General features: G+C 25.4%; 1 protein-coding gene across 1 annotated transcript; it reads right to left on the bottom strand.

Moving 5' to 3' along the window:
* Positions 1–24: 24 nt before the first annotated feature.
* On the bottom strand, positions 25–27,919 carry LOC112691749 (CD166 antigen homolog A). Its single transcript, XM_025566138.1, has 10 exons — positions 26,799–27,919; positions 13,525–13,682; positions 6,989–7,160; positions 6,195–6,355; positions 5,751–6,104; positions 5,407–5,529; positions 5,202–5,348; positions 4,771–5,079; positions 2,636–2,811; positions 25–576 (listed from the first exon to the last, which is right to left on the bottom strand). The coding sequence occupies exons 2-10, from the start codon at positions 13,622–13,624 to the stop codon at positions 319–321; spliced, it is 1,800 nt and encodes a 599-aa protein (XP_025421923.1). The 5' UTR covers positions 13,625–13,682; positions 26,799–27,919; the 3' UTR covers positions 25–318.

Below are 27,919 nucleotides of genomic sequence, written 5' to 3'. Positions count from 1 at the left end.
TCTAATCACATTTATTTTAGGAATATAAAATAATTTGATATCCAATTTATATTTCTACAGTTGCTAATAGACGGATCATTATGTATATTATAACACTTGATATCCTTGATATCAAAGATTTTCGTTTTCAAAATATTTTTATTTTAGTGTATATATATATATATACACACACACACATGTATATATATTTATACATATTACCTAAACATATCCATGACATGCATTAATCAACAATCAAACAACAATAAGAACTGCTATACAATTTGTTCTCTTTTTCTTTTTTTTATATAATATAATGTAACATATAAATATTTTTTTTTAATTTTTTAAATGCGTAAAAATTGACGTAACTAAACACATAATTAAGTAATTATCAAACATTTTTGAGCAAACTGAATGTGAACTAGATGTTTGGACGGGCTCTCTGTTTCGTGTACTTTTTGTCACACTCAATATGACTGTAGCTTCTACTAACGTTTTACCGGAACCGACGATCAGATTATACTCTCCACTGTGCGTTGGCGTCACCGATTGTATCGTGAGTGTGGCTACTTGGCAGTAGGAAGATGTAGATGACTAAAACATAATAATATCGATCAGTTGGTACGCTGCGGAATAGCAGTCCACGTGATCGTAGTTTACAATTAAATCAATTATTTACGCGGCACACTGACCAATACACAATTATTTATGTTACTGCATCGTCATAAATGCCGTACGATCGAATTTCGTACCAGTCATTTATATACATTTATTTAAAATTCTATAAATCAGTATGGATTATTGACTAGAATTATTAGAAGAAGTAATCGAATTATTGATTTTAGCATCTAATTGTATGTGGCACAGTCGAATACTGTATTATAATAGAGTTAATATTAAATACTATGATATTCAAATATTGATAATATTATGATCGTGAACAGGTTATAATGGCCGATAAATTGCATTCGGTCGTTAAAGGATGCACATTATTGTTTTTGCATGCATAACATCTTGTAATGTTTGATACATTTTATAGTTTAAATTATATAGTCTTACGGTATATTATATTATATTTACTAACACTGTACACACGTGCAGGGTAATAATACAGTTTATAAATAATTACGTAATAACTAAATAGGTAATAATTATTCATTATTTTGTTGTATAATACAAAAGTCACGGAAGTTGATCATTACCAACAACAAAAATATTTTTACTGTTCAGTTTTTAAATTCTGTATTCTACAACTTAGACTGAACACTTTTTATATTAATTTCTTTTAATTCTTACATATTTGGATCGAAAATATAGGTAAATAATATACAAATCAATTGCATTATAACATATACTAAGACTAAAAATATATTGTGTCATATATAATTTACCAAGGATTACAAATTAATTTGTTTTTGACCGATTTAATGTATTTTACTGAGTCACAACAATTAGCTATAATAAAAAAATCTTTATTATTGATTAAATCTAATTCGGAGTGTGTGAAAACGACCTAATAGTTTCTTTGAACGGGTAATTACATACTTAAACACGCGCAGGCAAATGTTAAGAAAAAGATTTGATCAAATTTACGCCACGCTAATAAAATGTCGAAAACACCGAAAAGCTTCAAATTATTGGTAACTTGGAATTGATGAAATTAAATTTAAAAAAAAACATTTAATTTAGTCATCGTCTAAGATGTATTTAAGTAGATATGTCATTAATTTTTCTAATAATGAAAATTTCTTCAACCGTGCTTTAGTAAAGTTGTTGAACATTTTCAATTTATTTTCAAAATTAAAATCCATCAAACCTAAGTTCCACAGTTTTTTCTAGCAGATGGCTTGTTATACATGATTATTTGTATCATCTGCAGTCTTCTTAAAAGGAAAACTTTATAGAGAGACAGATGTTGTGACTGTCCATTAAATACAACTGAATTTCATTTATTACTATTTATTTTTCCTTAAAAATACAAATAACCTATTGGCTATTTCTAATGGGCATGTTAGAAGGACATTTATTATTTGTGGCCATTATAAAAACATATTTTTGTTGTGTTAAGGTTATTAAATCCCTAATGGTAGTGATAACTAACATCAAAATTGATTATCAAGTATATCGTAGGTTATATTTGTAATGATTTTAGTTTCCGAACAAAGGGAAAAGTGTTTATAAAAATGTTTTTTTTTTTCTGAACATTTATTTGGGTGGTAACTGCACTAAAAATAATTGAAAGGTGGTCACGGATAAAAAATTGTTTTTTGTTTTTCTTTATAGTTTTTAAGTAGAGTTAAATATTTGCCAACAAACGTTTATAATTATTAATAAAAGAATTCAAAACTTTTGATCAATATATTTAGAAATTCCCAAATAATAAAAATTATTGTATATATTATATACGATTTATACAATTTATTTATTATATAAATATTGTATACCTATATATTATTATATGTATTTGCTTTTAAAACGTGTTTAAATTATAACTCAATACTTATAACATTAATACAGTTAATTTGTACGTACCAAATATGTAAGTTACAAATTATATTAGTAAATCTATCCAATATATAAGAATATCATATCAGTTAGTGTGACTTGCTAATCATATTTTTTTAAATTACAATTTAATTTTTTTTATACTCACAGTTATGCTATGGGCTGTAATTGGTCCTACAGCTGTTCCTGGTCTAATGACTTTATCACTTGCTATCCAAAATACTTTGTTTACCATCGGATTAGAACAAAACTCGGCTGATAATCTGGTGTCGTTTCCTTCGTGTGCAACAACAGTTCTATTTTCAGTGTAAATAACTGGACCTCCTGAAAATGTTAATCAAAACTTTTATTGTTAGTGTATCGTGTTCATTATAGAATAATATACGTACATATATATACGTATATAGTGATATTATATGTACTTGGTTATTGATAAATACAGATTATTGAAAGTTTATAGTGTATAATATAAAATATATCATATTTGAATTAGATGAAGAGTAATATAGCTTATCACGTCCATTCACTTTCAACTTATGTAGATTAAAAATATTAAACTTTTTAATCATTTTTTTTTTTTAGTTATTTTCGTGTTGACATTGAGTTGAGTTTTGTGTCAATAATATATTTAATAGTTAAATTTTGAAAATGTAAGAATAAGTGTAAGGTGAATAAACCTAATATGTATGTTCAATATCTGCCCAATAATATTACTCAAGTAGACCGAAATATACTATAATATATATTTATAATATATATATATATATATTATTATTAGGAACTCAAATCTGGTATAAAATTTAATCAGTATACAAATGGCTGACGTTTATAAATATATACGTTTTATTTTTTTTTTCAAAAACCAATATTATCAATAAAAATTAATTTTAGAAACGATCGATACTGTTTTGCAATCGCTTATAACATTTTTATACAGTTGTGTTAATTATTTTGGAAAAATAATCGTAATCAACTTGATTTTTTTCATTTAACATTTTTTTTTACTATATATAATAATAATATGATATTGATTTTAAGGAGTTTTTCCTTAGAGTGCAGTTATCAGTAGAAAAATATATATAGTAAAAAGTGTAAAAATACAATGAACTTGAAAGATGGTCCATTAGCCCTTGCTGTAGCTAATGATAACTTGTTCATATACAAATATTTATAAAACATTAAAAAACGATTGATTTTATTCGTATTTTACGGAAAAATATAAACGTGAAAACGCTTGGTTATTTAATTTGGTTATTTTAATTTTAATTTTAATTATTAAATAATAATTTTAATTTAGTTATTTTAAAAAAAATACACGACAATACCTAGTTACATATTTTTATATTAAATATTTAAACACTGGATATTTGGTCCTACTTGAGCAATTATATGGTCTTAAAAAAATACTACTTAATAATACTTAAGAAATGTTGTTTGCGTTTAATGTTTTGAAAGTACCAATACACTTTTTTAGATCAAACATTTTATTTTAGAGCAGTGAGTTGAGTGGAAAAGTAGCAGCAAAATAAACATGTTATACTTTTCTATCTCTTCACTTACTTTTGAATCGTCCAACAAACATCGAAAGCAATACGTATAAATTGAATAGATTTAAAATATTTAATAGAATCTTAGAACCATTGCTTTTATTTTCATTATTCTCTTATTGAATAGTATGTAAATTTTGAATGATTTAATTGGAAACGTGAACACACAATGCGTGTTGTAAGTATTATTACATGAATGCATTTCATTAAATTATTATGTCAACGAATTAATGATACATATTAAGTTATATATATATATTTCATTTACATATTTTTGAATATTTTAAGGGATTCTATATGCAAATTTTAATTAAAAAGAACTATTAAAATGGTAGAAAGTGTAAAAAACATATATAACTGAGCAAGTACAACACTTTAAGGTTTTATAAATCTTATAATAGTATCAATGGATTTTCACTAATCGCCTTTTGATTGCTAGTTAAACTGATTTTTATTGTATTTCAAACCTGACAATGTACTTATCTTAACATAAATACTATGCGATCCTAATTAATCCTAACTCTCAAGACTTGGAAAAATATTGAGTAGGTATATATATATATATATATTCAAACTTGTACGTAATACAATACACAACTTATTAACGTGATCATTATATTTTTGTGTGCAACAAATTTTATTATATATAAAATTATTTTAAATGTAAAAAGTACATTTATATTTAAAATTTAAAAATATTTTATAACTAGGTATAATAAATAAAATAAATACTGACCAACAACGTTCAAATGAAGAGTATACACGCGGAGCTTTTCTAGATTTTGATTTTTACTACCAACAATACATTTGTATTCACCAGCCTCTTGATATAACACTTGATCAATGTGAAGACTGCTACTTGGGCCAATTGGTTGTAGTTCGTTTTCGTTGCCAGTCTTTGCCCAACATGGTATTGCAGTACTAGGTCCCGACGGACATTCCAATTGCACCTCACCACCGACGGTTACCTCAACAGATTCATGGGAACCAGCATTATCTTCTTCGATTAATTCTTTTCGGACCGATTCGAGTTCGTTCGAATTGTCTAAAAAGCGAAACGATTCTTTTAAATTGATTAATAATAGTTGATAACTATAGATAGTACCAAATAATATATTAATATTATAAATGATAGAAAAAGAATCATGCATTTGCTGTATTACTTACATCTAACATTTAAAAAATAACCAATTGACGAGTATTCCGATAGCAAGTGCCTGCTTGTGCATTTATACCAGCCACTATGGTTTCTTCGTATTGATGAAAAATTTAAAAAACCATCATCAGTTTGAAGAACAGGTGGCACGCTATCATCTAATTAAAGAGAATATATTTAGTTCCAATTTTATTTCAGGATTTGTATTCGGAATACCTTTTTGCCAGACAGGAGACGACGGTGGATTGGAATCTACATCGCATTTTAGAGACACTGAAATACCTTCTCTAATAGGTATTCCAAATCCAGGAATTCTACTAATTCCAAAAGAAGGAGTATCTATAAGTAAAAAAAGAACATTTTAAAATTATGTCATATGCAGAAATATTGAGTTATTGGAACTGTTTAAATAACTAGTTTTGCTTAAAGTTGGAAACTAAAATTAATATTTATTTTATGTTATATTATATATTATTATACACTTGTGTCTACAAAATCTAAAACCGATTTATATTAGTATGTATTTATGTACGTATTGATTGAAAGAAAAAATAACTTACATTGAACATCAAGAAGAATAGAAGTATTCAAGGGGTTAACAAGAGTAACATGTGTAACTATACATGCCACAGTGGCATTATGATGAGCTCTAAGAACTCTTTGAATTTTCGCTGAACTTCGACTAACATCTTTTTCTTGGTAAGAATCGTTAGACTGCAATAATCCGGAAGACATTGCTTCATTTTCTAAATTGGAATTACTTGGAAACAGTAACCAATGTAAGGACGGAATTGGGTTTCCACCGTCAACCACACACTCTATACTCAAATCCATATTTTCTTTTACCGGTACAAACAAATTTCCTGGATCTAAACGATGGCCGTCTATTAATAAGTAAGGTTCCTTCGGGGTTTCTAGAAAAATAAAAAACTTTTACTATAATATCTAAACTATAAAACTATTATTATTTTAAAATAAAAAATAAATAAATTAAAACATTATACCTAAGACTATTAAATTAATTGCTCTGGCCAATTGTTTATCGTTTACACATTGCCATATTCCATTATCATCGAGTCTTACATTAGTGATTACTAAAACTCCTGTGTTATGGTTTAAGCTATAACGATGTCCGAGATCCACACTCTTCCCATTGTGCAGCCATCTATTTTAATTTCATTAAATTTGTATTATTTATTATATGTTTTTATATTATAACTACTTGTTTAAAATAATGTATTTACGTATTACTATTTATTGATTTTTATTATCAACTATTCTATTTCATTGATTAATAATAATAGTAAGTTGTACAATCACTTATAGATTTTCTCGGCTTATTATAATAAGAAACTATGGTTACATTTAAGTAGGTAATAATTTTACTGCGTATAATGAGTATTAAATAGAACTATTTTTTTATAATTAAATAAGTATTGAATTATATAGAACCCTTATTAATAATAAATTATAATACAATCGATATAAAGCGGCAAAAGCTTTATAGTTATCCGTAATATGATTATAGTTTATAATATTAATATTGAAGTTACAGTATGTAAATTATTATTTCTGATTTAAATCTATTAATGATTTATGTAATAATAATTTATAATAAGATTATACCCTATTAATATAATATATGATATAGCACATTAGTATATATGCAAAAACATTTAGGAATTAGAGAATTCTAATTAAAATTAAATACGTTCCCTTAAACCCAAAGCGCTTTTGTAAATATTTATGTTATTATTGAGTTGTGAATTTACTTAGCGTATTGTAAGAATATACTCACTTTAGTTTCATTTGTAACCAATTGGACGTAACATTTAAAGCGGGTGAAATTCCGCATGCTAACTTAACATCTGAAAGAGGCCAAGTTAATTGCTCTAAAGGGCTCAAAGTACTCAGCCCGGTGTTGTCTCTTTGTTGGTGATGTCTCAAGATGTGGGTCATAGTTTTGACATCTGTAAAAACATAGACACTAAAAGTAAGTATTTTTAAAAAAAAAAAAATTTACAAGTGTCAAATTAAAAGAGAAAAAGTTTTTGATGATGTGATATTATAAAATACAACCTAAATTGTATTTGCATAACAGTGATAATACGTAAATATAAATATGAGGTAGAATACAATTAATGCAATTATTTATACATTTATGAATAATAATAATAATTTATTAAAAAAATCTATCTTTATTCAAGTAGAACGATAAGTCAACATAAAATATTCGTAATTACAATACCGGATTCAAATATTTTTGGAGAAGTGAAGAAAAAATATTGACCTTTAGAAAGTTAAATAAAATACACTATAACAAGGAAATAATTATGATTCGCATTTGCAATCATTTTTATTTTTAACATTAACGTCTTCAATTATTTATCTATGTTGTTTATAATGTTTAATAAACACGAATTATTTCCTAAATATATCAGTGAATAAAAGGTTGAATCATATTCCTGTGTTTGTCAGTATTGACGATTAACTGTATAAATAGGTATTGTCTAGTTAAAATAAGGTTTAAAACCGTTTAATGCCGAAGTGAAGTATTGAAATATCTAATACAAAATAAATTTTAGTTTTAACAAAAAAAGAAATTCAGCTTTAAGAACATTAACTGGAACGGATACCCCGGAGTAAGTATACATTAACATCCCACTGTTATAAAAGATTTAATGTGTTGGAGACATTTAAGACTTCATAATAAATTAAAACTAATAGAGTGTATGGTTTCTTATATACCAGCATGTTTATTTGATAGCTATTAGAATTCGTGTAGAGATATTAAAATGATTTAAACATAAAAGGATAACAGTCTATGTATTATAGTTCAACCGTACTATTAAGATGATTGAAATACAATAGAAACATTCTAAACCTACTTATTATTAAAATTAAAATGATTTTATTTTAAGTTCTAAGTAAAAAAAAAATATATATATATATTATTTATGAAAATTCAACTATAAAACTAAAATTATTAACTACACAAATTACATTAAGCCATTTTTGGATCATTACTTTCAATAGATGAAAAAAAACTAGAACACGGGAAATGGGTTTTTGGCACTCATTTTGGCTCGATCGAAAGGTATATTTCAAAATTAAAAGCAAGGAAAATTCATATTGACGGTTTTCTAATTTTGTATGCTATTCATAAAAAATATTTTTCATATAGATGAATGAATTTATTAATTTTGTATTCAAATCTACAAAGCTTGAAATCCAAAAAAATCAGTATTTCATTAAAAAAAAAAATATAAAAATTATTTGATAATACTTTTTGATTCTTAAAAAGCTTAAACTAATTCAACTGATTTTCAACGGTTTCGGAAAATGTTTTTGTAAAACTTATTCTTCTGCAGTGATTAAGTATATACTTAGTATAACATAATCTTATATTTAATACTAAGATTTATACTATTGCAATTGATAATACGTTTAAAATTGAAATTAAATAAAAAAACATTATTGCGAGTATATATTATATTTTAAAAATAAATTTTTATTTTTAAAACGTTAAAATCAAATGAAATAAAAATGCAGATCTGGGATTAATAATTTTTAATTAGATGCAATATAATAATGAACGTACATTTTTGAAAAATAACTAATATAGTAAGTTTTAGTTTTTTATAATTTTGTAAAATGGCTATTCTTAAATCAAAGTATCTTGTTTGTTTACAAAAAAAATTTGTAAACAAATTTAAAATCTTATTAGTCCTAGAGATTCCCTTTCACATATAATAGTTAGAACCAGTTAGTTTTCTTTTTTAAAACTTTTTAAAAATCTATTTTAAAATGTAATAAATTACTTTTTCACATGGTATTATTTGAGATCAATGTAAAAACCTATTGTAACCTTTGGGATTACATGAAACTTTTAGAGCACTCGTTCTACTGAAAAATGTGTTACGGGCGTACTAAAATTCATCACTAGATCAAATAAACTATAAAACTAATGTAGAATATTTGAGCAATAAAATGTAATCTGTAGATTATCTATACTACATAATAAATGTATTTTTCAACATTCTTGTTAGTTGAATAAATTTAAATTCAAGAGTAAGCGGTTTACTCTACGTTTGTTACCCTTATTTTAATTTCTTAATAAACATGATGCTCGAACATTATATTCTTATATGTTACCAACGTGTATATTTTTATAAAGTAATAAACAATTAAATCTAGATGAAATAAATCCATCAAAATCACATGTTTAAAATAGCTCGAAGAAATAACACGCGTTTTATTCTGAAGAAGTTTCTTATATAGGAGACGATATAGAAGTTTTTGGTTTTCAAGTTAAAGCTCCTATTATTAAATTTTCTACGGATAGTATTTTTGCACTATACATTAAAAGTTTTAAAACACCATATAATTTATTACTTTATCAAGTATATTACAAAAATATATATGTCTTTCTGTTTGATAATAAAATACGCACCGATATACAGTTGTCGATACAAGCTTAAGATTGGAGTGTTAAGTATAATTTATTTTAATGTTTTATAAATTTTTAAAATAATTTTAAATTCAAAATGCAAAAGTAAAGATAAAGTCAACACTCAACTATTGAAAATGTTGAACGCTAAACTTTGTACAGCTAGCTAAATATTATCTGACTCTATTGATAGCGACCCGAAAACTGAAAATTGTAAAAATTATTATGACACAAATAATAGAACGTGATTCTCCGTTACTTAATTTGAGTTAATTTCTCTGTAAAAATCTTTATGAGAATTCTTTTATTAAAAGACATTGCGTAATTCGTGTTTAGACTAAATGTGAATTATAAGTAATTAAAAATAAATAGTAAAGTAATTAATAATAGGTATCATAGATATTAAAGTAAAAATTATTCAATGTATTGATATAAATTGAATAATTTACATTATTCATGGGGCTTCATCAGGAGACAAATCGGGTATTCACCTCCTCCTTTTTTCCCTTCATATTGTTGTTATTTATTATTTACTAGGAAAATACATAAATGTGAATACGTTTATGAAGTTCGCGCCTTCCCTATAAAAGGGTCTAGAGATATCATTGATGTATGTTTAATAATTTGAAGCTGAAATTTGAAAATGAATATAATAATAATATATAATGTACAAGATTTTTTTATAATATTATATTATTACACATAAAGTCGTCTCAGTCGAAAATCTCAAAAGATTAATAATTATCTTTTAAGGGAATTTAACACATTTTTTCATCTGTACCTGTATAGATTCCGGTTGAATGATTTTTAATCAAACAAATTTATAATTTTAAAAACGTTCAAGCGTAAATTTATTTCAGACATGACTCATACTATCGGTTTTATGGCACCGGAACCCATTAAAAAAACCTAGACAATATCGTACAATGTTACTCGAAAATGATCACAGTGCATATACTACGTAGCAAGCTTGGCATAAAATGTTAGTCACATATAGAAAATGGATGTTTAGATTATTCGTATTGACATTATGACTATCACAGGGATCCCTCTTCTGGGCGGAGACCCCAATGGGCTGTTTTATTGCCAGTACTTTATATTATGTATGTTACAGCTCTTAATCATCTGCCGATAGAGGGGCATTTTGGTCTTTATATAAATACGCGTGTAGTCAATGGGAAACGTGGTAGCCGTTAATGCTGACTTCTGATTTTCAAATAAACATAAAATATTGTAGTCACTGTAAAACATGGTGTTGTATATTATAACGAAAGTGAACGCGTACAATACGCACCGTAGGCATTTATAGACATTTGAAACGAAAAAGACGCCGATCAGACTTCATGGAAATTAATAAATTTAATTCTACAATGTGCATGGTTTCAAATTATTGAAATACCGGAATATAAGAGATACGAAACTGAGAAAGTTGGTTATTCAACACCGTCAGCTTTCATACTTGAATAGTACGAGGGTGCCTTAGTTAACAGCTTACAAAAACATTTAAACTAAAGTAATAAGATATTTAAAATAAAAAATAGAGCAAGAATTGTATAATGTTGGTATCATGTAATTATAGTAATATGCGATTAATTAAGTCGTATACCCGAATTTTATAAAGAAAAAAAACCTTCCACGGGTTAGCGTACGTACATGTATAACATTTGTGATACCAAATGAAACAATTACTTTGTATCTAAATATTCTAAATTAATAATTACACATTGGAATAAAAACACATTTATATGTACGCATTTAGCCGTTGATAGCACATAAATTATAAACCATAAAAAATCAGACTCTTGATTTATATGCGTATGAGTGTATAGTAGAATGATAAGTACAATAACTTTTAAGTATGATGGGTAGTAGTAGTTGGAAAAATGTTTTCAACAGAGCCTTGAAAGAAGAGTGCTAAATAAGTAACAAAAAAATTTTTATAGTTTTGAAACATAAAGGTAATGCAAAAGAATGAGAAAGTTGTAGAAAAATTAGGTTAATGAGCCATACAATTAAAGTTTAGGATAAAGTTGTGTAAAGTAGATTAAAAACTTTAGACGACTACTAAGCGCGTGACTTTTATACCTCGATCTTTTGCAGCTGTTGATATTAATATATTGTGCGCAATATAACTCCAAGTCGATTACAATAAACATGATTATACCTATCCTATTATGTATAAAACAGTTCGAAATTAATTGGATCAGCGATGTTATATAATGCTTATTTAAAACATATGTATGCTTATGAAGCTATAGTTAGAATAATAATTAAATTGTTATTGTTATTAACTCATATTGATTTCGACAATCATTTTGTATACCTATGTGCAGAATGGAAGAAACATTTCAAAGGAATCTCGATCATAACTTCGAAAACAGGCGTTATTCAACACTAAGATTCGTTTATTAATTATTTTCACTGAAACCGTAGGAGTGTACACCATTCGGGACAACCTATTGATTTGAATTAACATTTTTATTTTATTTTATTCTTGAATGGTAACTATGAAGTTATTTCTTAATATTTTTAAGAAAAAAATATTTTTTTATTTTCTTTAGAAAAATACTTTTTGCTACATTTAACATATCTTTAAATGTTGGAATTTTATATCTACTGATTTTAAATTATATGTGGATCATTGTTGTGCAAAGACTAGCAACTACCGAAAAATGATGTAAACCAAAAATCATACTGAATAATATGACTTCGAACATTTATATCGGCAAACTAAATATAATGTGATAAAAAGAAACTCTATTAAATGTGTCAGAAGAAATATTTGTATTAGATAAAATCAAGAAAAAAAGTGAACATTCTTTTCAAATGAGGTAAGTATAAGTCTTAAAAATAATATACTTATTATAAGTTTATTATTACTATAAGTAAATATTTTTGGTGGGTTGTATCATTAAATTGATTTAGAAGTGAATCAAATAGACATAAAATTGATCATTATCCCATCCAAATTTAAGTTGATTATTTTAGTGTCTGTAAAGAATAATAATTTTATAACGAAAAATTTAAACAGAAAATTAAGAGTACATAAAATGATTACATTTTGTGTTAATATTTAAAAATGTAATGATAAAATTCTTGAAATGAGCTTTCCAATTTTTATATTTTAATAGATTACAAATGATATTTTACATTTTGGTAAAGCTATGTCATTTAAAAAAATAAGCAGATAAAATAGTATTTATTTATTTTTCATAATAAATTACATGCATTTAATTTCCAACAGTTTGAAAAATAATTACTTGTAAAATATTTATATACCATTGTAAACTAATTGTAAATTTATTTCTTGTTTCTTATAATATAAAAGTAATTAAAAAAGTTCGAGTTAAAGTGAAATGTATTAGAAATTAAAAAAAAATCTTATAAATTGATCAATTTATAAAACGATTAATATTGACTTAAGAATGATAGAAACATTATTCTTGTTAAAATAAGAGACCCTTAAGTATTTGACAAAGTATAAATGAAAAAATATAATTGCAAATAGTGAGTAAATAAAATAAATAAATAACTAAAACACAAACACAAACAATAGTAAATAAATAAAAGAAATTGAAAATAATACGAGTAAACAAAAAATGAAATCATTAAGTAAATGTATGAAGTGAAACAAAGCGAAAAATATTAAAACTAACTTGATAGAAACTATTCATAAACAATAATACGAGTAAGTAGTTGGATTTTTAAAATAATGTGAACGTTTATTGTGAACATTTATACATACTCAGTTCATGATAATTAAAATACACAAGTGTTATTTTTCAATGACTTTAAATTCTGTTAAAAATCAAAATTATTTTAACAAAAGTATTTTGATTGAATTTAAATATATGAATAAATTAAACAACTCGTTTTGTACTTACCACCAATAAATAAGAGAAGAAGTATAGTGCAGGTTATAAAATCCTTAGTTTTTGATCCAGAAGCGTACGGTAAAAGTTGGTTGAAAGAATTTAACTTCATTTTGTCAGAATTTGAAGTATTTGAACAATTCAATAGAACACATATATCTCCTCACTTCCTAATAACAAAAATACAATTTTTATTTTAATGTAAATAGATTATATTTTTTCCAGTTACTGAAAATCGTTAAAAAAAAGTAAATTGAGTTTTTGGTGAAAATTTTATTTGAGAGTTTTTTACGAATAAAACATTTGATAATAAATAACCAAGTGTATACATTAATATGATTATTTATTTAAAAGTTATGATTTTTTGAATGATAAACTTAATATAATAATAAAATAAAAATACAATTATTATTTTATCATAATAAATAAATTAAATAATAATGATATACGAATAATACTCGTAAATACTTAACAATTAGAAATATAACGGTTTATCTATACTTATACTAGTGAAATTTATTATTTTCTTATTAAAATTATAAAGTGCATGATGAAAAGTACAGTATGCCGAAGATAAATATATCAAAATATCTTTATTTTATTTATTTACAAGTTTAATAGTTAAAAAGAATGATTAACCTTAATGTAAAACTAAATACATTCAATTTATTATGCATATATATGGTTTATTAGATTTGAATCAAATTTCTAAATTGGTACTTAATTATTTCTAAGATTATATGTATGTATATATATACATATATACATAATATATATTCATTGATTTACCTACTATGAAATATCGTTTCCAATTTGAGTCAATGTTTATTTGCAAAAAATTAAACAATGACTAAATTATATGTATTTTTAGTAACTTATTTATAAGTCTATACTTAAATTAGTATTTTTTATCTGTAATAAAATTACTTAATTTATATAATAAAATAATAGTTGGAAAATGTAAGTAATAAAATTACTATTGTTCTCAGAAAGCCACAACTAATTGCTATTGAAAATATTTATCATATCTAGTTTTTACCTAAAAATCAATAGGATACTATTTAAAATAAAGTGGTCATTAATACAAGGTGTATATGAAAAAGTGTTGGCACGGGAGATATATGAAGAAATATCCGAGATCATTTCGAGAGCAATTATGAGCAATTATAAAGTATTGTAAGCAACAAACCATTCCGAGTTCAGCCATAATACTATACACAATACCGAATATATAATTTCTGCATATTGATTTTATGTTAATTTTTGTTAAGTTCCGGAAGAATAATTACATTAATATTAAAATTTAAATGACACATTTAATCAAAAGCAAAAGAAAATAACTATTGAATTTGCCAACAGTCCGTTAAAAACAGTTTTCATAATATAATATGTATAGTAATAAATATTTAAAGTAAATTTCAAGTTATTTGTTTAATATTGTTTTTTTTTTTAATTAAATTATACTAAAACAAACTTTTTTTTTTTAACGGGTATGCCAAACATTTTTATAATTCTATATCATTTTGGTTTTTTTCTTGAAAACTATCGAAAAGACCACCTTGAAGTACCATCTGTATTCAATTTTCATCCGATCGATAGGGCTATATGATATTTTTAAAGCACTATACGAAAAAAGTATTAACCGAAAAAAAAGGACTCATTATTGTAAAATCAATACATTTCTAGTTTCGCTCAAAATCTAATAAAAAAATAGTTGAATTCCCTTAATATTATAACTATGTTATAACTATATAACGCTATCAATAATTTTAATTCAATTATATGTTTGAGTTCGTAAAAAAAATAATAAATAAAAACGAATAAGATCGTAAAAAAAAAATAATGATATTACGAAAGTAATTTTCTCCGAAGGAATGACTGGGATCAAAAGAAAAGTCATATCATTCAGTTTGTTTTTGTTGAAGACGATATTGGATACATCTGCATTTTATATTGGATTTATTGTACTAGAAATTCCGTCATCATTTAAATTAAAAAAATAATATTTATTTACCTTAGTTGTAGGTTAGAATTTATATAATTTGTAAAATAAACTAAAAATTTAACTGTATTTTATAGATGATTATACAATAGTATATTGTATATAATTAATATTTATTTTTAAAATGTTTTTAAGTGTTAGAAAATAATTTATTAAATATGTATTATTTATATTTACTATAGCCTTAAAGGTACCTACGTACTTTAGACCGATTCAAAATTAATAATCATAATTATAAACGTTATAGTTAAAATGGTTATCACATTGTATATATATATATGTGTGTGTATTATAATAAACCTACATAATACCTAAAATAACGTAAATATTAATATATATTTATGTTTATACTGAAAAGCAATTTCCCATGCGTCTTTGCAGTAAAAATAAATATATATTGTACAATGAATTCTTCGTTGTACGGTATTAATATATTATTAATTTATTTATTTCCCCAATAACAATTTGTTCATCCGAATTCAAACAAAAATAAATGCTATAAATATATTTTTAATTTTAAAATATTGACAACGTTGTTGATTATTATACATTTATTTTATATTCCTCATGAATTACGTTACAAATACAATTTGTAATATTATATATACTTTTCTATATAAAAAGTATGCTAGCATCTTTACGTAATATGCAATATTTTTTTATGGCTATCTAGAGTCTGAATTGAGCCATTATAATGTTCGTAGAAGTAATATTTATACTTTTCTTGAAAGTGTTCTTCACTGCATTTTATCAGCTGTTGTTCAGATATAAAGGAAATACTGTTGGTAAGACAAAAAAATTTTTTTTTCTTGGTTCATTTCTATATTTTTATCCTTTTCGTTGAACTTTCAACGGTAACAGCTCGTTGAGAATAAGATTTCGAAACACAACAAAAATTCAAAAAGAAGCTTAATTATAACCCATAAAATAAATGGTAAAATGTTTTAAAGTTTATAAAAACAAAGTCAATATTGTGTCAAAATTAATTTAATAGTTAGCAAATTATTTTACTTAATCTTGTTAAGACAAAAATTCCAAGAACTAATTATAATAAATGATAATACCATTATAGGTCATAATATTAAAATTCATAAATAATTTTGTTTGTCAGTATATATTAAAGATTCAATTATGCGTTTCGTGTGCAAAATATAATAATAATATATAAGCTGATGCTTTCTATTTTTTGATTTATTATATTGAATTGGTAGTTACTCAATTAGTATTCTATATTTATAATCATATATATATATATATATATATGCAAAAAATATGTGTTATGTTTTTTAAAGAGTTTTCACTGAGACAAAAAAAATATGCAATGCCTGCTTCTTAGCACTTCTACGCTACAAATTATCACCGCAACAATCCCATCATATTATTATGAATGACCATAAAAATTGATAGAAAAATAAATAAACTATAGATTTTTTATTAGAACAATTATAATGAATAATTTTATTAGAGTCTAAATATTAATGGTGGTTTCTTCTTCCAATAAAATTATCACTTTGTGTAGGTTATCGATATTGAATATTATTATCAGATATTGAAAATATATAGGTATTTAATATTTTTTATACATTTTGAGTTATTTTATCAATTTTATAATTTGCATATTTCATTTCAAACCCTAAAAATCATAAGACAGTAAAGCACTAAATCAAAATAATGATAAACAGTGAAATACAGTAGAAACTAGATTAACCATCACTGATTGGACCGGGACTATGACGGTTAATCGAATTGGCGGTTAACAGAAATTTTGCAATAAACGTATATATTTTAAAACATGTGTACTGTATTATAAGATAAAAATAGTATAACTAAATAATGCATATTACATACCATACTAAACACTAATAAATTAAAACTAACAATTTTAAAGAAAATAATCTTTTATTTTCTTTTGTTTTTTAACTTTCGAGCTTTTTTAGCAGCAATATTTCGTATTTCACGTAGCCGTTAGACTGGCTTACTCGTCATTCACTAATTAAATTAAATTAAAAATAATTAAATTTATTCGTTCACGTCACATTAATTGCATATGTTGGATATTAGAAAACCTTTTTATACGCTTGATAGTCGCAGCAACGAGTTTATCGCAATTATAAGGTAATTTATCGTCAATTGCGATGACGGATAACAGAGAGTGACGGTTAATCAATTTTCTACTGTAGGTTAATTATTTAAAATTAGTTCATTATTATTATTTTCAAAAGTTAATATTTTAAAATTACATAGTTAAGGTCACTTATAGGTATACAAGGTTTTAATACAATCCGAAACTCCAAATGAAAAATTCTGAATCTTATGAGAAAAATCCAATAATACTTATCAAAGTTATTTTTTTCAATTTAATACTTCCAGGACTATTTTCTTAGTAGTTATACAGCTTGAACAATAAACTCACCATAAATATTTCACAAGTTATTACTAATGGGTAAATAAAAAAAATTAATTATTAATGTTTGCAAATACAAAATCAATATAACAAATGAAATATGAAATGTATTTGACTATTATAATAAATTACAACACCGATTTTTGTGATAATTTACATTTTACATTATACTACGAGTATGTATATGTTTTCATTATTTTTTTTGTCTCCATAAATGTCTTACAATAACCTAAAAATCAATCGAATTACCTTAAAAAAGATTGTTGGGAAATATCAAATACATGCCAATCTAGTATACATTTTTTTTTATTCATCTACTGTAGTTATTTAATTCGTAATTTAAATTATTTGGAAGTAAATGGATGGGCTTTTGAATTATTGATTGGGTGACGAAAACTAACGTAACCTTTAATATAAATTACATAACATTATATAAATTTGCATAGTAATTATATTAGATATCAATTTTATAATAGAATTATAATAGATATTTTAAAAACCATGAAATATCATAAAATCTAGAAAACTAGTAATATTTTTTTTAAAATATTCAAGAATATTTTGAAAAATAAAAATATGCCAGGTTCGCTAAAAACAAATACAAATTATCTACACTTTGAAGTTTTTCTTGTAGATATCGAAGAACGAAAGTTTTTAAGAAATATATAAGTTAATAATATTTGTGATTATATTGTATATATTTACGGGAAAAAGAACCATTAAACTTTGTAAAGATATTTATGGTTATGATATATAATAGGCAAAAAACAGTAGTAGATATACTATCCATTACAATAGTATAAGCATTCAGTAGGTAGTTAATTTATAAAATTTAAAAGTGACGAATATACTTTACATTATTGTAAAATAATAAATGTAAGAATAAAAAAATTATAAAAAAAAAAACCAAGTAGGTACTACTTGAAAAATTTACAAGAATGCGTGAATGATTCTTTGAAAATAAGTAATTTTTTATATCGAGAGACGTAAAATATAAATCAGATTATTATTATTTACATTATTATAATTCAGTAATAAAATAAAAATATATTCTTTCGAAAATAACTTAGCATATATACATTATATTGCTTATAAATAATCAAAAGCTTAAAAATAAAACATGAATACGTATTTTTAACTATCATTTACTTATAATAAAGAAACGAATAGTTTTTTATAATAGACAGTTACCGGTTTATAAATATATTAGTAATTTATCTTATTTCGCTAACCATGATGTATAAATGAAGAATATTATTATATATTAAATATGAAGGTGAAAATTAACACAAAGAAAATTATGGCATTTGAAAAACAATTCTTAAGAGAGGTTTTTGGTTTAGCTAACGGTGGTCAAGATGTTTTCAAAAACAAATTATCACTTACATTTTTTCTATATTTTATACTGTCTTATCATAAGAGCTTTTGAGAAATTCCAAATTACCTTCAAGAATACAATATTTACATACTGTTTCGATTACAACTTTTTGAGCTTTTATATTGAACGGAAAAAAGTTCTGAAAATAAAATAAGAATAAATAATTGTCAATTCATTGAATCCCACATTCTGTTCACATCTAAAATTAAATGAACTATAAACTATAATAATAATGAATATAGTATATGTTGCATATTGAAAAGTATAATTTTTAATCACAGTTATGATTATTATTGTTTGTCATTAAAAATCATGAACTGTTATCTCTTTTAAAAATCACTGTATAAATATTTTCTAATTTATCTTATGCAATTACTTATGAATAACTTGGAACTAGATGATTTAATTTTAAAGTATTAAAATTAATCTAAATGTATGTGTTTTATTTTCAAACATGCAAATTTAACACAATTTTAATTACTAATATTTTTTTTTTAGAAATATATAATTGTCATTTAAAAAACACTCAAAATAACAGCCCACACTAATATACTTTTAATGAAATAAAAGAGAAATTAAATTGAAAATTTAATATTTGTCTGGATTTATTTATAACCACCAGCTGCGTTAAATGAGGGCTCTATGTTTAGACCCATACATTGAAGCCCACACACAGGGTTGACAGTTTAATTCAAATATCGAACAATAATGCTAAGTGAATAGAAAAATAATAACAAATAAGATTTCATTTTATATTAATAATTGGGGCTGGCCTTTTGATGCAAATACATTTTTTTTATGATATACCAACACATAGAAGAAGAAAATGTGTTTCAATTAGTACTAATTAATTTAATGTAGTTTCTATTTTGCATTTTTTTTCACTTAATGACAAATTTAACTTCATTTACATTTTTAGGGCATTTGTTCCTGTTTATAAGGAGTTTTTCAAGTTTTTAGAGCATTTTTTAGAATTTATCAAATTAATTCTTAAATATTTGGATATTTGATTATGTGTTTTAACATTTGTTCGCTTAAAATTTGTATGGTTAGTATATTATCTACTAAATCGATAAACTAATAAATACGAGCATATCGACCCATGTACTTATTTTATCAAAAATAGAACAAAATTAATATAGTCGAAAGAAATTTTCTATTTACAAGTCTTGGTCATAACAGCAAGTTATGAAACAAATTAAATAAAGTTAAAAAAAATGTAATTATTAAACAAATAAGTAAGTACCTATTTTTTCATTAATATGTTAAATAAATATAATTAAATATGTTTGGTAACATGATTTTTGAAATATTATTTTTCAACTATAATAAATACATTTTTTTACACATTTTTATAGTGAATATTTTATGATTTTTAAAGCATTTTTACATTATTAAAAGCGTTAAAATCCCAGGCCTATTAATAATAAAATAATTTAATGATGTGAATTTGGTTATATAATTCACATAGAAGGCACATAGAGTTAGGTTAGGAGAACATATTTTATATCATATCGCTAGTTATGGTGCGAAATATACTTCTAAAACAAAATGTTAAACACCTTCAATATTATATTTGGTATATTTATTTATCATCGAAAATTTTAAATTGTATTCTTGATATATATTTGATCTGTGATGTTTGAGTGACAGTAACGTAATCCACAGGTATTTACATGCAAAAAATTATTATCATACATATTATAATATACTACCATTGTACTACTATATGATAAAGTATTTTCCATGGATAGGTATAAACTGTAAAATACAGATTGAACTTTAATATAATAGGATAATAGGAGTAAGGATAACGGACGAAGCATCAAGTATAATACATTGTGTTTTTTAATTAAAATTACCTTATGCCAGCGACTTCTATTATTATAGGTACATTCAAATTCAACTCCAATAAATTGTACAGAACAAACAAGATACAAAATAAAATGTTATATATTTTGATATTACTAAAATTATTATCTAGTCGATAAGCTATAACTTTGCCCCAAATATAAAGAATTTAGGTTTGAAGTGTGTAACATAACACAATGGCTTGGTTGAAAACAATAGGTTGATCCACATGGACGGAGAAGGAAATAAGAACGGGAATACTTTGCCTCAGGTTCTGATTTTTAAAGGTTCATAAAACAAAGGTTTATTTTTTATACATTTTTTTTTTTCCCCGGTAAAAGACTTTGGGACCCATCGAGAGAAGAGGTTTTTTTATGACGATAATATTATTTCTTTTGTGTTTTCCTTATTATATAGTAATATTAGACACAGATGACATTAGAATGTGTTATAGTCTCCTCGAATAAAAAGCATTACTTGTTATTTGATTATGTATATAAATTGGATACTGGGTATAGTACCATTCAAAGTTTATGCTGAAAATATACTGGTATTACATGTAGTGTAGGTTACGTTAAACTTAAATGTTCTTGATAAATGACAGTTGTTATATGGGTAAGTACGTGTATGGTTTATAAATACATACGTTAAAACATAAAAGTTATCATATTTTATCATTACCTATTTGTTATGTTATTATATTATTCATCGATAATTTTTTATACGTAAATTCCTATGCATAAGCTTAATTTTATCGATAAATTAAAATAATGCCCATGGAGCATAAATGTATTATAAGATATTCAAAGCTAAATGTAATGTCAGTATTATGTTAAATATCTAGGTACTCATTAAATTTGTTATCTGATTTTGATAATATTTTAGTGGGTGTCTGATAGCGTACATAAAATCAGATTTATTAACGCGTTACATAAAATACGGTTTTGGGCGTGTTACTTGGACATAAAATCTATAATATTATTGTAATAAAATAACTATGTGAATTTGTTTTTTACTTACAAAACTAGGTATTTATGAAAATTATAACATATGTTAATATGGAAATGGTATACGTAATATATGCATGCTTATAAATCAAAAACTAATGTTACGTAAAACTTTTTCCACAGTTTTGTCTTTACTCAACAAAAAAGTTTTTTCCCCGAAAAACCATACTATAACTGAATCAACAGCGCATCTTTGATCCGTTCAAAATTCAAAATCTTTTATGTTATTTACAAAAAATCAAAACTATCATTACTTATGATACATTTGTTGTATTTATTTTAAATCGTTATAAGTATTTTTACGGTGCGCAGATAATAAATATGTTACATAATGTTGTCGAAAACTATTGTTCGCGTTCAATAATATCAACCATTTCAGTTGACGACCACGGTTTTGATGTTGGTGGGTAGGTAGGAAGCTGTGTTACAAAGTACAAACAATTTTGATTCCACGTAAAATTTCTTTACTTCAAATGTACACCAATGATACTATATATAAATTATGATTTTCGCACACAAAAGATGCTAACTTATAATCATATATCTATTATTATCATTCTCTGAATAGTACTTCCGTTTTCAAACATCACTTCTTTGAATAAAGTTGAACGTTACGAAATTGTGTATTATATCCAAGTATATTCATCAATTAAATATTAATTTGCATTCATAAATCATGTTATTTATCATATAACGTTCTTTGTATTATTAAATTTTCATTAACATTAATTTAATCTTATAGTTTGTTATTAATCGTTTTAAAATTAAAGTAATTTATTTTGGCGTGATAAACTATTTTATGAACTTATTTAACATACTGTATGACAAATATAATTAGTTGTACTTAAAATACATGAAATCCATTTTGTCGGATAAATTATATAATTAAATAAAAACAAATAATAGTATAACAACACGAGATCCAATGTTTTAGTTTATTTAATTACAAAATTATATTTTTTTCTTCTTTTAATAGTTCAAAATATGTTCATTCTTTCTGATATAATTTGAAATATTTTTAAACATTTTATATTTACATTATTCTAAATCCATGTTCAGAATTAAAAGTGCTAAAAATGTACCTCCATAAAATTAATTGGTTAAACAATTTTTCTAATATTTTATTACATAAAAAAGTTTGGGTAAGCGTAATATTTTAGATTCCGCACGAAACTAAGACCGTATCGGTTTTAAAAAGTTTTATTTTCTATGTTAATAGTTTTTAGGAATTAAATTTACACCAAAAGTTCCATGCAGAATACTTTTTAGATTTTAAATTGAATACATAACATACATATATATTTTTCTAAATAGTGATAAAGCAGAAGGTGAAATTAAAAAATCTAAATCAAAAATTTAGTTCAATTTTTTCTCGTGACTGATAATTTTTAATTAGATAAAATTAGTTATTTTTTGCTTTACGGCATACAAGGCTAACTTTCGTTAATTTACCGAGACCAAAAAAATTGAAAGTTTTGGCATGGTGAATTATTTTTAACAAAACTTTTAAAGAGTAAACTAAAGCGGTGAAATTGATTTTTTTTTTCGAATATTGACAATTAATTTCTTTTATTTTTAATTTTTAAGTTATCCGAGAGATATGTATAGTTATATAATATCTTGAATTTTGGCAAGGACCTTATTTCAACCCCACGATTTTCATTGCTTTCATAATTTAGTTTTATCTAATCATATATACAACAATCATAAAATGTACATCAATTCAGAATCTGCAGTATTTCGACGACCTTTTAAAGCTGAATAAAAAAGGATTAAATTGGAACCATTATTATGCTAAAACTTCGTAAAATTATACAAAATTTTGCGTGATGTACCGAAATATAGCAAAATATTTTAAACAACAATTTTTGTATATGATAGGTGTAGATTCAAATATAATTATTTTTATTTAACTTTTTATTTGCATACAAATATTTTATATAAAGAAAAATTAGCTGTGTTTCAAACCATTTCACATACTTACAACCTATTAATAAATTATTTATAAAAGAAAATATTTATTCATAAATTAATATTTGATATACCTGTACACTCGTGCATAAATATGTAAATATTAAATTGAATACATTTATTACGATTATTTAAACGAATGACTTTTACTCGATCTGAGGTTTATTATTACATCTACGTGTACAGAGTACATTTACGCACATAATTATGCATTTTCATTCACTCGTAAAAATAACAAATTTAAATTAGTAGACATATGTAAATGTATATACAATAAAATACAAGCAGTTATAATAATTTGAACTTAACTATATATACTATACTTACTATATGCATTTGCAAATTTTACATAGTTAATCACAGAACATATCATATACTCGTAGAAATATCTTCAAAATCTGATGAGCGCATTTTATTTTCATAACACCATATAATATTATCAATTGCTGTAGTCAATAGAGCTCACATGTAGATGTGAAGTTATTTTAGGATGAAAATAGAGTGATGCATTCTTACAAATTAACAACTAAATGAACACGATTACAATATAATACAGATAATGATATTACACGCTGATTAAATCAATGAAGATCTACCAATCCATATTTAATGAAAATCCAATACCATCTATGTTTATCAATTCATTGTGTCAATTTTAAACGTAGTTTAAAAAATAATTCCAATAAGGTTATAATTAACTAACTAAGGAAGCTTATGGAAACTTAGTTCAACTCAACATTTTTAAGTAGCTTTTATTTTCTTAAACTAAGTATTATACTAAGTACTTACTGTAATTAAAATACTAATTATTATACTCCTTTAAATTATTGAACAATGCCTTTAACTAAATTGACAATATATTTTAATATAAATATTTATAAATATTTAAATAGTATTTAATAAATTTATATTTTATTTTAATAATAATATTTATAAATAATTATAAATATTTTAAATAAGTGTTAGTAAATAGCAGTATAGTTTATTCTTAGGTTTATTACAAATCTCTTTATCTAAATTGGTTAGTACATAAATTCTTATACTATTATATATACAAATATGTTTTAAGTATTAAAATGTTTTTTTATATTAAAATATACCAATGAGTTGTTTAAAACAAATACGTAGCCGTATAAATAAAAAAAACATAGGTAAATGAAGAAAAGTATTCCGATTAAATATATAATTTATAATTTAAGGCAAATAAATATGAATAGAAGTTTTCAATCGTGAAATTATGTCACAATTCAAATAATTATACCGGAAAGTCATTCTATTTATATAATTGTATCACTAATGCTATTAACAAGTGTTGGAAATATCATCGATTGACAGTAGGTACATTGGCAATTGAGTATATATTGAATATTATTTGATAGTTTCCTGAACAGAAAAAGGTTATTTAATTTGCAGTATTATAATTTGATTTTATACTTATATTTTACATCACATTACGTACAGTTTAACTCGTTGAAAAATGTTTAATTTAGAAGTCAATATAAGTATTAAAATTAGATTACAGATTTATTTGATGGACCCTAAATCGAATAGCTGTTGGTATGTTTAGTTATCATTTATGGATGAATATATAAATACTTACAAATGTTTAAACTTAATTATTAATAATTATTTATACAGTAATACAGTAATAAGATACCATAAAGAAATAGTTATAACTGTATTGTTTAACAGTTATTTTTATTTATGCGCTCGATAAATTATTTACTATTTTATTTATTTATGTCTTTAACTCTTAATATACTGATGGAAGTTTAGGAATTTTTAAAATTTTAGCTGTTCAAAATATGCACTTCAACCAGGTATCGAAAAAAATGTTACTTTCCATATTATTTTAATGATATAGCAGAAATATCACTGTACATACTTAAAATGCATTTTGAGTATTTCGATAAAAGATGAGTTGTTCGAGTACATAGAATTTATGTATGTTTATGTATGTATCTTTTATTATTCAATAATAAAAATAAATTGAAGAATATTGTTCAACACAAGTATAGAATCGTAGCTACAACGTATTACTTTCACTTCAGGTTAATCAGGACTAATCATTATTGATCTCATTGAAATGCCGACTTAAAATCGTGTTATCAGCTCATAATACTTTTAGGAAATGTAAATGTATACGTTTAGAAAAAATAATTTTGTTTACGAAACATTTTGAATACGAATTTTCCATTTCCGCAGTCCGTGATCTTTATTAATTTTTTCCATCCCAAAACATTATTGTGTACATCAGCATGAAGTACACCGGCCGGATAAATACATTTGTTTATTGCACAAGTTCGGTATCCGAAATGCGCAGTGACCGATAGAAAATAAATGAATCGGAACCGCATTGGACAACGAACGCGATACTCGAACACGTCGTCTATTGTTCACTATAAAATCTATAGATTTCATGGTGATATAATCGAAAATTCGAAACGCTATTAAAACTGTGGTCTGCAACTAAACACTCGCACTCGGCTGTTCATCATCGACACTGACTATTTAATTATCGATCGACGACGATCGCATTACACGTATACAATAACTAGAATAGTGATAATAATAACAAAAATAATAATAGTAAAAGTCGTAAAAGTGGCGATAGCAATAACGGTAGTGCTACAATAGCAGTAGTACAGCGAATCGTGTTACCACCGAGCTTACCTTTGACGACGAGAAGCTTTGACCGATCGCGGAAAACCACAAACGTAGTGGTGCGTCTACGACATTGTTCCGTGGACGACGTCAGCACCGCGAGCGTCATCACACCACATTGATGCCGCGGGACCGAGTTCTTTTCCTCACCATCGGCTGTTACGGAGTGCTGCTGCTGTTATTACTATTATTATTGCAGTGGCGCACACGGCCGAATCGACGTCGGCTGCTGCTGCAGCGGCGGCGGCGGAGACGACGACGACGACGACGACGACGACGACGACGACGACGACGATCGCAACGGCGGCTCCGACACCGTCGTTTCGGACGCGTAGGCCAGTGCGATCATGTCGTCGACAACGAGACGGCAGCACGAGAGTGGTCAGCGGTTCACGTTTGATTTTTTTATTATTTATTTATTTATTTATTTTTTCGAAAAAAATAAAACAAAATATTATCTCTTCCGCGCGCGAACAGTATTGATATTATTTTTTCATCCGATGCCCGCCGAACGGGGTGGTGCGGATTACTGCGCGGCTGCGGCGAATATGCGGTGTATCTGATGTTATGCGAGAAGTGAAAGGGACGAAGAAATGAAGAAAATGCGAGAATAATGCAGGGTCCGCGCGATGATGACGACGACGGCGACCACGACGAAAGAACAAGGGAAAATATGAAGACGGTGTGATAGAGAGGGTAAATAACGAGCGAGCGAGAGGGACGGGGATAGAAATTTGTGAAATAAACAACGGAATCGTGGTCCGGGCGCAAATGCGCAATAATAAACCGTATAACAACAACGCGCGCGCGTCTTCGTCCTCGTTACAAAATACGGATAGGACCGAGCGACTTTTGCGTGTGCGTTGTCCGGTGTCAAATCCGAGTTGCGCGCGAGGAGTAGCTACTTTCAGAACGCGCACACACACGCACGCCGCCGAGTGATGGTGGGAGGGTGAACAAAATAGGGTTGAAGAGTGAGAGAGAGAGAGAGAGAGAGAGGGGGTAGGATAGGGACGGATTGCGAGAGAAAGGGACAGTGAGTGAGAATGAGTGAGAGCGAGTGAGAAAGAGAGTGAGACAGTTTAGTACCCTGCGGTATCGCTTGGTGTGTATAGCCAGCCGCGTGCGAC

The sequence above is a fragment of the Sipha flava genome, unplaced genomic scaffold (genome assembly GCF_003268045.1).
Source record: "Sipha flava isolate LNK unplaced genomic scaffold, YSA_version1 66_pilon_pilon, whole genome shotgun sequence".
In the NCBI taxonomy this organism is placed as follows: Eukaryota; Metazoa; Arthropoda; class Insecta; order Hemiptera; family Aphididae; genus Sipha; species Sipha flava.
The sequence above is the reverse complement of the archived record's forward strand: the minus strand, read 5'-3'. Positions and strand labels throughout refer to the sequence as shown.